Below are 14,823 nucleotides of genomic sequence, written 5' to 3'. Positions count from 1 at the left end.
TTTTTCAAGCATGTTTTGAATATGTGTCAAAGCTGCTGATTGGTTTCTTCATCTCTTTGGGGTCTTATGATGTGGGAAAAAATTGGCCCTTTGAATCAGACATGCCAGCGGTTAAGTTCTGCTTGCCTTAGTAACTAACTTTGTAATTTTGAGAACATTTAATGACAAATGAACAGTTTTGCCCATATCATTATGTAGTGTTGTTTTGAGGATTCGATGAGTTTGAGAGAAAGGAGAGAAGACAGATAGTAAAGACAGACCACAAGTAAGGAAGGTATGCCAGCAAGCTAGTTCTGGTGGTGCCTTCATTTGTAACCTTTAATAATAATAATAATAATGATGATGATGATGATGATAAAAGATAACCTATTAAACACAAGAAAAATATCCCAAACACTAACATAAATAAAGAACACTTATGGTCAGGGAAATAGAATTTATTAGAAATCCCATCAGGAGATTATTTTGCCTCTAAAAATATTCAATACAGAAAGTAAGATCCCAGAAGCATCATGGCCTGAACTCCCATAGTTTGAAATCTTAAAGATTTTGGTAGCACTTTCATAATGGAAGGTATTTTACCTGTTGAAATCAATCAAATGACTATTCATCTGGATTGCATAAGCAAATTCTTGATTTCTTGCCCTTAAAAACAAAGATAGGGTTTCCATCGGCTATGCCATCTGCCCACTTTAGCGTTGGGATAACTGCTGAGACTAGCGGACAGCGGCTGTGCAGCTCCTGGGGTCTTCCAGCATGAGGTGCGGAGCAGGGGAGCCACAGATCAGCAGCAACTTGGCACACAGGGCTCCTCACAGCCTGGCTGCACATAGGTGGTGAGGTTCACAGTCAGCAGGTCTGGGGTTGGGTGGCAGGAGTTGAGCAGGAAGCAGGTGGGCACACAGGGCTGAGGAATGTGGCAGGGTGGGGGGCAGTTGTCACAGCAAGTGGGCTCCAGTTGCCAAATGGTGTGTGGGCAGGTGCTGGGCAGGCAGACTCCACAGCGACAGGACTTATCTGAGGAGCAGATGGTGGTGGCAGGGCCTGTGGGGACACTGCAGCAGCGGGCGACACAGCAAGCCATGGTGCTGGAGTCTGGTTGGCTTTAGTCCTTTGCAAAGGTGAAGTTTCTGAGGTTCAAATGTGTCCCCTCTGTCTGGACTGTTTTATACCTTCCCCAGTGGGTGTGCGTCCAATCAGAAAGCTTCCCTCCTGTCTTGTTTTTGTTCCCATTGAGATTATCTAATCAGTTTGGCATTTTCTTGACTATTAAAAGTTCCTGCCCTTATTAATTCAATTGGAGTTTTGACTCATGGACCTGTCATTTTGTCATAAGACCATCATAGTTTACGGAATTCTGGGCATGCCCAAGTTGTGTGTAATTTGACCAAATGACAAACTTTCATTTTGGCACTTTTAAAAAAAGACTTATTTATTTTATGAATGTGAATACACTGTATCCGTCTTCAGACACACCAGAAGAGGGCATCACATCCTATTACAGATGGTTGTGAGCCACCATGTGGTTGCTGGAAATTAAACTCAGAACCTCTAGAAGAACAGTTAGTGCACTTAACCACTGAGCCAACTCTCTAGCCCCTCATGGACAACTTTAGGGTTTAAAATTTCTCAGCTCTTCTTAGTTTTCAATAGAATGCATTATATGATGTTATCTCAAAGGATTAATTGGATACTTTTCCACTCAATGAAACCATCAAGAATATGGCCACTTGTCTCTAAATATTTCAAACATTTCCTTTATTTATTGATAATGAATTCAGGCTCCTGAGCAAGCAATGGAGCACAATGTTGCGAGGTTAGATTTTCTTTTGTTTTTGTTTATTGTTTAAAATAAATCTATAGTACATGTTTTGTTCTGTTTTGTTGTTTGTCTGGAGACCTTTCAAAGGTGTGTTACATTTTATTTTTCCCACAGCTTCTTATTCTTAAAAAATGAGCCTACGTATAAAAACCATTGGAAAGAATAAAAAAAAAATTCTGCAGTTCTCCTTGATCAGATGTCATGAAAAGAAAACTAACCTGGTCATCATTCATTTTCACAGGAGTGACGCTTGCATTTTAAAATAGGGCAGAATGGGCTCCCATCAGAGAAATCACGTGATACACAGAGTTAACAGCGGGTTTTAGAAGGCAAGACAAGGCAGAATGAGGGACTTTATTAAAAATCATCTGTTAGGAATGTTTATCTGCATATGTGTTTGTTTTTCCCCCTTGGAGCTTTAACTGGATAGTACATTCCTTTGAGAGGCCTTCTAAGATCCCTCACCTCATCTGGCCTTGGTTTGTCTTCTTACGGGCTGAAGGCGAGACACACAATGCTTAATGTGCAATGGTTCTGACATCTTCACATATTTCTTCAGCACAAACCACTCAGACAGTGGAATTGAAAGCACAGAGTTTTTTTTTTTTTTTTTTTTTTTTGAATGGCAAATCATTTTTTGATTAAGCGCAGGGTACAGATTCCTTGGTGAGGTGTTGTTTTACCCAACATCGCATGTCTAACAGAAGAAGGATAACTGAGAAAGCTTTAGAACACAATGCCACTGTAAAGTGCCATGTTTGGTCTGTAGGAAGGGCGGGTGGCTTGCCTAATGTTTGTATACTGTGCTTTTGCTGTGAAGAAAGATGTGCTGTCTGTCATCCCACTCAGGTTCCTACTTTAGCTGCTAATGTTCTGTCCTCATTTTCTGCTTTTCAGATCTACTCATTTTCTAGGCTCTGGCTCACATCCTCCTTTATAAATCCATTCTTCTAGATGTTTCCATAGTTTTCCATGCTGTCTCAAGTAGACCTGTCTCATTCTGCCACACACTGCCATTTCCCTTATATCTCTTTCTTATGCCTGCACAGGGCCCTTCCATGTTGGGAAATGTGTCCTTAGTCTTGCTTATCTCCTTCAAGCACTTGGGAAGATACCTGGGCATCAGAGGCATCTGAGACATGCCTGGAATGTGAGTGTGTGCATGTCTAATGACCAGCTTGGCTGTGCCTTCAAGGACACATTTGAGTTTGTTTGCATATTCAGGGAAAACAAAAGTTAAAGGTAGGTGCTGATTTTGGAATTTAAAAACAATTCTTAAGCTCAGTATGAATGTGTTTTATGAGTCAGGCAGTCTTCTGCGTGTATCTGCGTATCCCAGTGTGACTTCCTTTCAGCTATGGAGATTTATGTTGGTGTCATCAGAAAGTATAATTCTGCTGTACACGTTTATGGCTTCATGATGCCTGTGTCAAGAGTCCTTGGGTAATTATAGCATTAGGCGCCGAGACAACACAAGATTTGGGGAGTAGTGGCGTTTATTTACTTTTAACATATGGAGATCTAGAACATCTTTTTCCATTTATCTGAAATCATTGTTCAAAACACAGAAAGAATACTTCTGTAAAAATGAAGTCTCAGGGTCAAAGCATGTTCCAAGGTGCCTCACTAAAGCCATTTGCTAAGAAGCCCTCAGTGGCAACCTTTGTAGATCCTTAGGGCAAGGTAGGGCAGCTTTTTACATGCTTTCATTTAGCAGCAAGAGGGGTCACACTCACACGGTTCAACACAGGTGGAAACAGAGATCCCTTTCAGGTTTGGGGCAGAGTAGCCCTTGTTGAGCAGCCAACACGATGACACATAGGAATCAGGCACACAGCAGGGTGGGGGGCAAGTGTCACAGCAGCTGGGCTGAAGGAGGTTGATCTTGTGTGGACAGGTGCTGGGCAGGCAGACTGCACACGGACAGTATATGTCAGAGGAGCAGAGGGTGGTGGCCGGGCCAATGGGGACGGTACGGCATCCTTGCAGACAGGAATTGCAGCCAGTCATGGTGACAGTGAAGCAGGTTTTGTTGCTGAGGAAGGTGTTCTTCCACGAAGTTGCCCTTGGAGGGCCTTTTATACCCACCTATTTCAGGGAACATGGCCTCAGCCCTCAGTATGCTTCCTTGTTGGTGTTTGTACAACTCCACATAAATAACGCAGTGTCTTCTTTATCAGCCACGGGACAAGCACTCTTGAAGTTTTATTTTGTTGTGTTGCTTCTCTCAAACTTGCTTCTTGCTGCAGCTTTTTCTTCTTCTTTCTTCCAGTCACATAGTGTGTCTTTGCATGGTTCAGAGGGAATAAATGAATATTGAAGACACACAACGAGATTGTGCTTAGAGACAGCAGAGCTTGCTAGATGATTTTCTATGTTTTACCATGACATCATCTAGACATGCAAGCAAATATGAACATGAACAAGCCTTTAGTTTTACAAGGTGCTGCTTATTTTAACTACAAATTGAAGTGGATTAAAATACAGGGTTTTGAGATGATATGTAGTCTGAAAAATGTGCGCTTGCATTTCTTTGCAAACCAGCATGAAAAGGTTTTGCTTTTCACAAAAGCGAACCTACTGACCTGTCTCTTCCATTGTTCGAAGTCATGTTTAGTGCTGCCAGTGATCAGGCAGATGCACACCTTTTTGTAAGTGCCTTCCACTGTAATTCCACTAGAGTGCTAACACTTCATGGTTTAAGTCAGTGTGTGACCACAGTAACGGCCATTGGTTAGCAAATCCATTCACTGGAAGTCATGTGCTCACTGAATCTCTAGTATGTCCTGTAAAATTATTTTTTAAAATGATAAGCTTTTCTATATTCAGGCTAGCTCCCGAAATAAATGAGATAGAGACTATAAGATTTATTTGATAATCTTTGAAGCATAGTAACTGAGCATTCATTAATCTATCCTATTCCTCTAAACTTATCTGGCTACCTCCCAGGCAAAATCCCTGAGATATTTGCATTTTAGTATTGGTCTGACTCTCTCTGCCCCAGCTATGTTCCCATGGAGTCTTTCTGACCCTCTCTCCTTGTGGCAAATTCTCGCTCTCTTTCTCTCTCTCCCTCCCCTGACTGGGATTGGAAGTCCAGCCATGTTCTCTCTTCTGCTCAGCCATTGGCTGTTCAGCTTTTATTGACAAGTCAGAGAATAAATGGAGAGCGATGTCTACCCAACATTCAAGCAGGAGATCCTTGGGGTAAGCATTGTCATGCCATGCCTGGACTGCAACCAGATACGGGAGAAATCAGTATGTGAGTAATACAAGGATAATCATTACACAGTACACAATAACATTATGTCTACAATGTCCTCAAGGGTGAGGTGGAGGCAGGGGAATAGAAGATATAGATGGTCCCTGTGCTTGTAGGGAACACAATCTGATGGAAGCCATTATTAATATTTTAGCATATGATCCTAAAGACACTTAATCAAGAACTTGGTAAAGCTGTGGAGTTTCAAAGCAAGCGACGAGGAAGTTTTAGAGCTCATTGCATTATATCTTAAGAGTTGTCAGACCTACATAAAGTTATTTAATTTATTTGGACTTCAGTTTTTCAACCGCAAGTCTAGAAAAAATAGTAAATACCCACTATAGTCTCATTACTAGGATAAAAGCCTCCAGCATTGTGTGTGGCAAGAAAAATATTATTCAAGGCATGGCAGATGCTCCTGAGGCTGCTGTGAGAAGTCCCATAGGTGAAAATTCTATAATGGAGGGCTGGCGTGACTGAAGAGGCTTTTGTGGAGGAACCATGTTGAGGCCTTTTATCAGAAGTGTTTAAAAAGAAGTGCATTTCATAAAAGAAAAGCAATGGCTTCCCCATCAAAACTGTGCCCTGCCCTACCCTCAGCCCTCAACCCTCACTAAATTGGTCACTCCTACTCTTGTGCCTCTGTTGAATGCCATATTTACCCATAGTGCTTTGCTGCATAGTTTGTTCACAATTTCCCCCCTAGGTTACAATCCCTTTCAAAACAAGGACATCTTATTCATTTTGTTATCTCCAGTCCTAGCTGAGTGTCGAGGTGATGTGGTGGATTGTAGAGGCTGGAACACGTGAGTAAATAGTAAAGGAAGGGAGGTATCAAGCCATGGTGAGTGGCAGCTGTTGTGTGGTGATCGTGTAGCACCTTGACTCAGGAAGCAAGCGAAGGTTCAGCCTTGTGAGAGGTACTTCAAAAGGGAGAGTTTTAATTTAGAATGTTTGCTAAGTGGCTATCAGAGGATTGAAACGTCCAAAGAGGGGAAGTTGGAGTTATACAAGAAACAGCCACCAGCTCTAAGTCTGGAATAGGCGTGGTATTATTGTTATCTGAACAGAGATTTGGGGGCTGGGCATCAGAACAGAGCTTTGCCTTCTGGGTGCTGAATGGCAGTATTCTTATAACCATGGAAGTTCTGATCCTGGGGTACTTGAAAAAACCATTAAGCCTGAGGCAGTGATGCAGAGGGGAGAGCTTTACCAGTCACAAGCTTGTAGGTTAGAAGACTGGAAATTTTGTCCTAGAAAGGCTATTGTCCCAGAGCAGTGGTTCTCTGGAACAAATGGCCATGACCCTTTAATACAGTTCTTCATGTTGTGGTGACCTCCAAACATAAAATTATTTCATCGCTACTTTATAACTGCAATTTTGCTACTGCTATGAATCATAATTTAAATACCTGTGCTTTATCATGGCCTTAGGCCACACCTGTAGAAGAGTCAATCAACCCCCAAAGGATCAAGCCCCACAGGTTGAGAACCACTGTTCTAGGGGTTTCAGGAGCAAGGCTTTTGTGAGGAGTTATGGGAATGTATATGCAACTGACTAGCACCCGGGTACTTATAATTCTTATAATTTTTGAGTTATCTGATTTATTAACACATATATTGACTACTGTTATCTGTAGGTCACTGGATATCTTGGGCTCTATAAATCTAAAGAAAAATTAGTTATTAGAAATTCATATGGCTGGGGCTGGGAAGATGGTTCAGTCAGTAGAGTAGAGTGCACACCAGATTCTGTGAGAATGATTGCACTGGCTATAGAGGGTCCCATTTGTCTCCCCGGAGAGCTGAATCATGGTTCAGTAAAAACAGAAATCTTGAGTCATCACAGTATTTTGAGCAATTCAGTGGAAATAATACTTAAAAGGACAAGAAGGGTATCAGAGTACAGGTACAACTTGCGTAGGAGGAGCACTGATTATGTAAATCAAGGTCATTTGGGGCCCTCTGGCAGAACAGGTCTAGATTAGTCTTGAATCAGTGAGAATGGAAGGAAAAGTTGGGTGTCAGGGACAATCTGAAGAAGAGATGCAACTCCTTGGCTCTTTATTCTGTTGTCATCAACACATAGTTACTTAATTTGTGGGCAGTTTGTTTTTGCCTTGCTATGGGTCCTTGAAATTCACTTAAGAAAGTTACTATCATATTTGCCGAATAGTCTGCACTTTAACTCAAGCTGAATGACTTAGACAGCAAAACAGTACTGATGATACCAGTCAGTCCTTATGTCCGACTGAAAAAAAAATATGTTTTGTTCTTACTTTAGAAACTTTTCTCTTATATTTTCTACTTATATTGTTTTGTTATACCCATGAAGAAAGCTGAAAAACTTTGATATTACAGAGCCAAGCCTACAATTTCAAGGGGTTGCAGAGGTGTGTATCAAGTGGTATATATGTTCTGCTGAATTAGGGGCCATCTACAAGAACATTTTGTTCTTATCTGGAAGGAAGGTGGGTGGATTTAGCATGGTAGAAAAAGAAGGAATTTGGGGTTCTGGTAGATTATGGATTTAAGTATGTCTTTGTCATTAGTGAGTTTTGGAACCTTTGGAAGTTGCTTAGTCTTTCTTAGCTTTGGTTTCTCCCATCTATACATGGGAGGAGGGGAATGACTATTATCCTTTAGAGATATTTTTGTTAAAAGACAAATAAGATCTGGCATGGATGATATCTACCTGCTAGGGCATCCAGGACAATCACCAAGCCTTAGTAACTACAGTTGAAAGCAGTAAAGGCAGCCAGGCAGAGTGGGGGTGGCAAGGGGGATAGACAATGTGCTGCTTTTTCCCTTGCTGGGATAAAACACCCAATAAGATCAACTTAAGGAAGGGAAGGTTTACTTTGGCTCACAGTTTTGAGAATACAACATCATGGTGGGGACAGTGTGGTGTCAGAAATGTGGAGTATCTGTCAGGAAACACACACACACACACACACACACACACACACACACACACACATACACACATGCACAGAGAGAGAGAGAGAGAGAGAGAGAGAGAGAGAGAGAGAGAGAGAGAGACAGAGACAGAGAGAGAGAGAGAGGGGGGGGCTGAGGTTCTAGTTGGCTTCTGTCTTTTATTGAGTCCAGCCCCCCAGCCCATGGGATAATAATAGCACAGCCTATGTTTAGGATAGGACTTTCCAACCCTCTTAACCCAATCTAGTTTATTTAATTACTTGCTCAGAAAGTTGTCTTCTAGGTAAAGTTAGCAATCAAAATTAACCATCACAAAGGATTTGTTATCCGAAGTGTTTCTGGAAAAATCTACAATGCAGTGTGTTTAAACTGGAAGATACTTTAAATGTGATCTGGTTAACAAACCCATTTTACTAACTTAAGGCTACAGACCCAGAAAGCTTATGAAACTTGTTCAGGGCCACAGAAGTAGCCTAGCCTGAAGCAGCAGGCTTTTTGCACTGATCCAAGGGGCCTTTGCATCCTAAACCATGTGGCTGTTGTTATTGCGTTTTATTAAAAAATAGAGAAGGAATATGTTTGGTGGATGTACAGTCAGGTGTGGGGGAAGGGGGTGCCAATGCTGAGGCATCCATTCCCCCTCCCTCCCTCCCTGAGGGAAGTATAGAATAGAGGTTATTCAGGGCATGGGGAGGGGAGTTGAAGGGGTAGTAGACATAAAGAAAGAAAGAGAGAGAATGGAGGAGTAGAGTCTGGCCATGAGCACACAGAAAGTGTGGGGAGGGGAATGGGGAGATAGGGCAAAGGGGCAAGAGGACAGAGTAAGAGCAAGAAGGAGAGATAGAGATAGATAGATAGATAGATAGATAGAGAGAGAGAGAGAGAGAGAGAGAGAGGGAGGAGGGGGCAAGCATTCCCTTTTATAGTGAGTTAGGCACACCTGGCTATTGCCAGGTAACTGTGGGGCAGAGCCTATACAAAATGCTATCAATTGTAGTAACACATTTAGGGCTATTTTTAATATAAAATAATGAAGACTAACATTTATCCCTTATAAGGACAAATGGGTATGATGGTTACAATATAAATGCTGACACCACATGTATACCAATACTTAACACATCGATGAGCAAAAAATGAAAAATGAAGAACTTTGAAAAAATATCTAGGAAATTCATCTGGGGAAAAATGCATGTTTTTCCAAATGGAAGAATGTCCTTTTGGAGTGAAAGCTGGGAATATCTGGTAGAAGTCACAGCAAGAGGCTCTCCTGGGACAGCTCACTGCTATAAATGAAGTGGTCTCTGTCCTTTGGGTCATTCAGTTCTTATAGCAGTTCTGAGACATAAGCGGAGAATGGGATCATAACAAGGTCAGCTAGGATGTTGTGATGCCAGGCTACAGATTTCAGAAGAAATAGATAGATAGATAGATAGATAGATAGATAGATAGATAGATAGATAGATAGAAAGACAGAGAGGGTCCCAGGTAAGAAAATATTTAACCATGCTACTAGATTGTAGCACTCTGAGTATTTTCTTGGAAGATCTTACTGTACGTAGATTTCCCCATCACAACTAAGGAAATAACATAATGGTCAACACAGAGGTGTTTTTTACCCCAAGAGAAATGTCTGTTAGTGCTATCAGAAGGTCATGGCTATTTCTGTTGTATAAAGAATACTTCGTTTTGCTCTAATGTATTACAGATATTTCAGTGACATGATAGCATGCGTATGCCTCTTGAACCAATCAACTTCTAAGAATAGTTGGGGCTATTCTGTAAACTTACAGAGCCCTGACTGGCTGGAGCAAGAAACAAAAAATGTGATATTTACATAAAACCAATTATTCGGCAAGACGCATTCATCCAAGCCGTTTCTATAGGATCCTTCAAGGGTGGGAATTCTTGCTTGTTTCTTTTTGCAATAAATACAAGAGTAATAAGTGTTTGGCTGATGTAAATTACAGCCTAGGGAGCTATCATAAGACAGTGTGGTAAAAAAAAAATACCTAAAAATGAAAGCAGTTTCATGTCAAGCGTCTTGATCTATAATATTGTTGACTTACATGCCTTTGGTTTCCAATTCCTTTATGCTCGATGCTATGTAATTTCTATTTATTTACCTTTAAGCTTTTCCAGGCAAACTAGTTCTAAATGCTAAAGCTTTTACACATTTGCTATTCTCCCACTCTAAAGGGGAAAACTGTTCACACATAAGACTTCTCACTGTGCTGGGATGGGTATTGGGTTGTATAAGAACCTGCTGCCGACCAAAGATAGGCATTCCACTTTCCCTAAGAGGAAACACAGACACAAACAGCTATGAGGCCATGAATGCTAAGCCAGAATGAAGTTTATTAATGAATAGTCCAAATGGTTCTCCCTCAAAAAGGCAGGGACAGAGCCTAAAAGAGAGAAGGCGTCCATCTGTTCCCAAAGGAATAAAGCATTAAGAATTTAAGCATGTCCATGGGCCCCTGTTCTTGGGCCTTGGGGTTGATTAAGCTTTGATGCAACTGGAAGCAGTTCATGAAGGGCAGGTGATGGGGAGAACGCTGAGCAGCCAGGCCACTGAACCTGGGAAGAAGACTGACTGTTTAACAGCAGGGCTCACAGGGACTCTCACAGCCGGGCTGCACGTAGGTGGTCAGGTTGATGCCACTCAGGCCGGGAGTTGGGTGGCAAGAGTTGAGCAGCCAGCAGGTTGGCACGTACACTTCAGGTTGGCAGCAGGGTGGGGGGCAGGGGTCACAGCAAGTGGGCTGCAGGAGGCTGATCTCATGTGGGCAGGTGCTGGGCAGGCAGACTCCACAGCGGCAGGACTTGTCAGAGGAGCAGATGGTGGTGGCAGGGCCGGTGGGGACACTGCAGCAGCGGGCGACACAGCAAGCCATGGCTTTGGGAGTTGGGTTGTGGTAAGGTTGAGAGGAAAAGTCAGTTGATGTCTGAATGCTCTGTCGTCTGCCCTGGCTCTTATATACCTGCCTCCCTGGGCGTCAACCTATGGCCAAGATATTTTCCCCATGTTTCAGTTTATGGCTGCTTCCATAAAATCCATCTAATTACTTAAGTGTTTATTACCTAAGACACATTCCTTACCTCATAAAAGGGATTCAGGTTGTTTTGTTGTCAAGTAAGGACTCTTCACATTGGCCAGTTGTCATTGCACAGAGAGCTTCATCATTTTGGTCTTCAAAGACTCTGAGCCATTATCTTCTAATCATTCCACATCACTAATAGTAGCTTGGAATGGCAGGTATTCCCTGTGCTCCATGTCTACTTTACAGACGAAGACTACATAGGCATTTTGGATTTCTCTTCTTCCAGCAACCATGGTTTTCTATGAGATAGTTTAGACTCTCTGACTAAAAATGTAAGAAAAAAATTAGATTTATGTCTGGTGGTATCAAGGCATTGACTTAAAAAGGAGTAGATAGAGTTAATAAACAACAGGTTGGGGAATGGGTGAAGAAGTACTTTTCTATAGAATTCTAGAAAATCTCTCATTTTCTGTCCATTTGTACATGCTTTGAATGATGACTCTGGAGGGGCCATGTGGATGGCCAGTAAGAGCTGTATGGGTGACAAGGACCAGTAAGTACCCTTATAACTTCATCTGATTGCACTATGCACTTAGATTATTTATCACTCAAACATGAGTTTTGTTGGAACTTAAGAATGAAAGGGTACTGTGTTCCTAGACTGAGGTCCTTGAACTGTTGCTCCAGGGCACACAACATGAGGTCTTGAGGAAAAGTGGGGAATACTAAGGGTTTCTCAGGGCCTCCAATATGCTAAGAGGCTCTGGATATTTTCAGTAAGGTGATATAATGTATATCTCCCTCAAACCTGCTTGACCATACCACTGCATTTACTTTGTTTATGTTCATAGATTTGCTTGATAGTTCAGTATTTTTTGGAGCATGCTGGCATTTGAAGTCAACTGTGTGTCTCCACATTCCAAGTTCTTTACTACTTCACATGTCCTCCAGCTGTGGGGGCATTGTTCCTACCAGAATGAGGAAGGCTTTCAATATGCAAATGTAGCTAGGAATCGTGAGTTCAGGTTGTCGAAAGTCCTGGGGCCATAAGAGAAGGTTGACTCTACATACTAGTTTCTTAATCAAAATACTATGCTATAAAATCAAGATGATTGAAGGTAGGGGAAATGACTGGGGAAATATTTGTGTAAAGGAGGATATTAGCAGGGAGGTATGGATGGGTGTCTTAATTAGCTTTCTAGTGCTGTGATAAAAACCATGACCAAGAACAACTTGGGGAGGTAAGAGTTTCCTGGGCTTACATAGCCCGTGGCACAGACCACTGAGGAAAGTCAAGGAAGGAACTCAAGGCAGAATACTGGAGGCAGCAAATGAAGCAGAGGACATGGAGGAGTGTTGCTTATTGTCTTGCTTCCCATAGCTTCCCATACAACTGAGGACCACCTGCCCAGGGGTGACACTACTCAGATGATCTGGGACCTCTCACATCAATCATCAATCATGGAAATGACCTACATACTTGCCTATGGGACAATAGGATGGAGACATTTTCTCAGTTGAAGCTCCCTGTCCCCAGATGAGCCCAGCTTGTGTCAAGTTGACCAACAATCAAACACTAACCTGAACAATGGGGATGGATAGGAAGACAACCTTGGATCTCTCATCACACTGTTCAGTTTGGGGCAACCACTTTCTAGGTGGCAATCAGTTCTTATGGTTTGTATTCATATGTTTAAAATAACTGCAACACCAATCCTCCACTAAACCTAGCACTTATTTATTCAGTGTCCAGGGCATACTAAATATTTAATATTCATTTTCTTTCTATATCCTGTAAGACCAAGCTATGCCCCTTTTCTTGGTGATAAAAAGAGCATAGATATATTATTGAGTATGAAGTCACATAACTAATGAAGAATGACTTATCTGACATCATAGTTCATGGATACACACATATGTGTACACACACACACAAACACACAGGCACACACAGAGATACATACATACCCACACTGAGGAAGTGAACATAGGGTTTTGCAAGTGCTCTACCATTGAGCTATATCTTTGGTCCTAAATTTTATATAATTGCAGAATATATATATATATGTATATATATATATATATATATACACATATATATACATATATGTATATGTGTATGTATATATATATGTATATGTATAAGTACATCAATAAACATTCAGATCGGCCCCTTGTTACAGTGACCATCATAGTGATGACGACCTGACAGTCACAAAATAAACCATTGAACATGTAAGAACTTTAGATGGTGACAGGTGCTAGAAGGAAAGAAAACACGACACATGGAGTGACAGGGAGATAGCAATGGACTGTGGCCACTGGGATTAGGGAAGTCAGAGGTCTTCTTTGCCAGGGCGGCTGAAGAACTATGATAGGAGAGAGTGTCAAAGATGTCAGTCAGCAGCCGGTCAGGCAGAGCTTTTGAGGATAGTCTACAGAATTTAGATTGTATTCTAAGGATATTGAAAACTTCTCTGGATGATTTACATGTTTTGAATTTATTTTTAATTGGCTTGTACCAATTGTATATGTTTATGGGTTACACTGTGTCATTTCAATACACGCATTCAATGTGTAATAGCCAGACCAGGATAATTGACACATCTAGGACCTCAGATATGACATTTGGGTCTGAAACATTCAAACTCACGTCTGATAGCTGTTGTGACATACTCAATTAATTGACCATGATCATTATCCTACTGGGCCATAAACATTTAGAAGTTATTTATTCTACTCGGGTGATTTAGAGCAGAGAGTGATACGTTTTATGTTTGAAGGAAAATGATCTGCCCAGGGCTGGCATGGAAACAGGCTGAATTATAGAGGCCAGGCAAGAGGGTAGACACTGAGCAACTGATATGAGAAGGGAGAGTTTGGGTGACATTAGAAAGGAGGGGTGACATGTGCTGACTGAGAGGCTGTGTATAGAGAGCCCCAGGATCCTATAGGTTCAGGTCTCAGATCTACTCACGGGAAGGGGGCCTAAGCAAAAGCTGCCTGGGGCATAGGGAAAGAGGTCACTGCTGCCTTCAGTTTGAGGCTGACAGAGTCAAGCCCATGACACCCAGCAGGGCTGGAGGGAAGCGCTGGAGGCTCCAGCACGCAGATGGAAATGTTGCTTACTGCCTTCCAAACGGAGACTCATGATGCTTTTTATATGTGTTAGTCACACTTTGTTGTGCGCCTCCCTGTGCCTAACCCACAACACCGTGGATTTCCGGGTTGATATTGGGTGAACCCTCCCACTCCAGCATCTCCTGAATCAGCTGCTGTACTAAGCAGTTTCCCACTCGTGGGGCACTGAGTACTTCTGAAACTGTTTGGAGGAGGAATTTATCTCTTCACCGTAGTAGTAGAAATCTTTGAGGTGTCTCATTCTAATAAAAGTGGCTGTGAGAAAGAACATTTAGGTAGGTCTGTCTTACTTGAATTACGTGACCTTCCTGGTCACTGATATTTTACTTCTTTATAAAGAAGATGGAAGGGAACCGTATGTATGTATATATATGTGTGTATATATGTATATATATATATATATATATATATATATATATATAATACATACATAAATAAATCTATATATATATTAGATTTATTTATTTTATGTATATGACTGTTCTGCCCACATGCATGTATGTGTAACATGTAACCCTGCTGTCTGTGGAGATTGGAAGAGGACATTGGATCTGGAAACCAGAATTATAATTGTGAGGCAGCATGTGGATGCTGGGAACTGAACCTAGGTCTTT

At 41.7% G+C, this 14,823-nt stretch overlaps 3 protein-coding genes across 3 annotated transcripts; all 3 read right to left on the bottom strand.

Annotated features, from left to right (window-relative positions):
* Window positions 1-784: 784 nt before the first annotated feature.
* Window positions 785-1,084, bottom strand: LOC127695321 (keratin-associated protein 3-2). Its single transcript, XM_052197379.1, has one exon. It carries the CDS (start codon window positions 1,082-1,084, stop codon window positions 785-787), a length of 300 nt encoding a protein of 99 aa, XP_052053339.1.
* A 2,448-nt stretch (window positions 1,085-3,532) lies between these two features.
* LOC127693682 (keratin-associated protein 3-1-like) lies at window positions 3,533-3,832 on the bottom strand. The gene has a single exon (XM_052194717.1). The coding sequence runs from the start codon at window positions 3,830-3,832 to the stop codon at window positions 3,533-3,535; it is 300 nt and encodes a 99-aa protein (XP_052050677.1).
* A 6,792-nt stretch (window positions 3,833-10,624) lies between these two features.
* LOC127695317 (keratin-associated protein 3-1) lies at window positions 10,625-10,921 on the bottom strand. The gene has a single exon (XM_052197375.1). The coding sequence runs from the start codon at window positions 10,919-10,921 to the stop codon at window positions 10,625-10,627; it is 297 nt and encodes a 98-aa protein (XP_052053335.1).
* Window positions 10,922-14,823: the final 3,902 nt, after the last annotated feature.

Source organism: Apodemus sylvaticus, chromosome 10 (assembly GCF_947179515.1).
Source record: "Apodemus sylvaticus chromosome 10, mApoSyl1.1, whole genome shotgun sequence".
Lineage (NCBI taxonomy): Eukaryota > Metazoa > Chordata > Mammalia > Rodentia > Muridae > Apodemus > Apodemus sylvaticus.
The sequence above is the reverse complement of the archived record's forward strand: the minus strand, read 5'-3'. Positions and strand labels throughout refer to the sequence as shown.

Excerpts from the sequence above, each read along its gene's own strand:
- LOC127693682 (XM_052194717.1), bottom strand. The coding sequence starts at position 3,832 with ATGACTGGCTGCAATTCCTGTCTGCAAGGATGCCGTACCGTCCCCATT.
- LOC127695317 (XM_052197375.1), bottom strand. The coding sequence starts at position 10,921 with ATGGCTTGCTGTGTCGCCCGCTGCTGCAGTGTCCCCACCGGCCCTGCC.
- LOC127695321 (XM_052197379.1), bottom strand. The coding sequence starts at position 1,084 with ATGGCTTGCTGTGTCGCCCGCTGCTGCAGTGTCCCCACAGGCCCTGCC.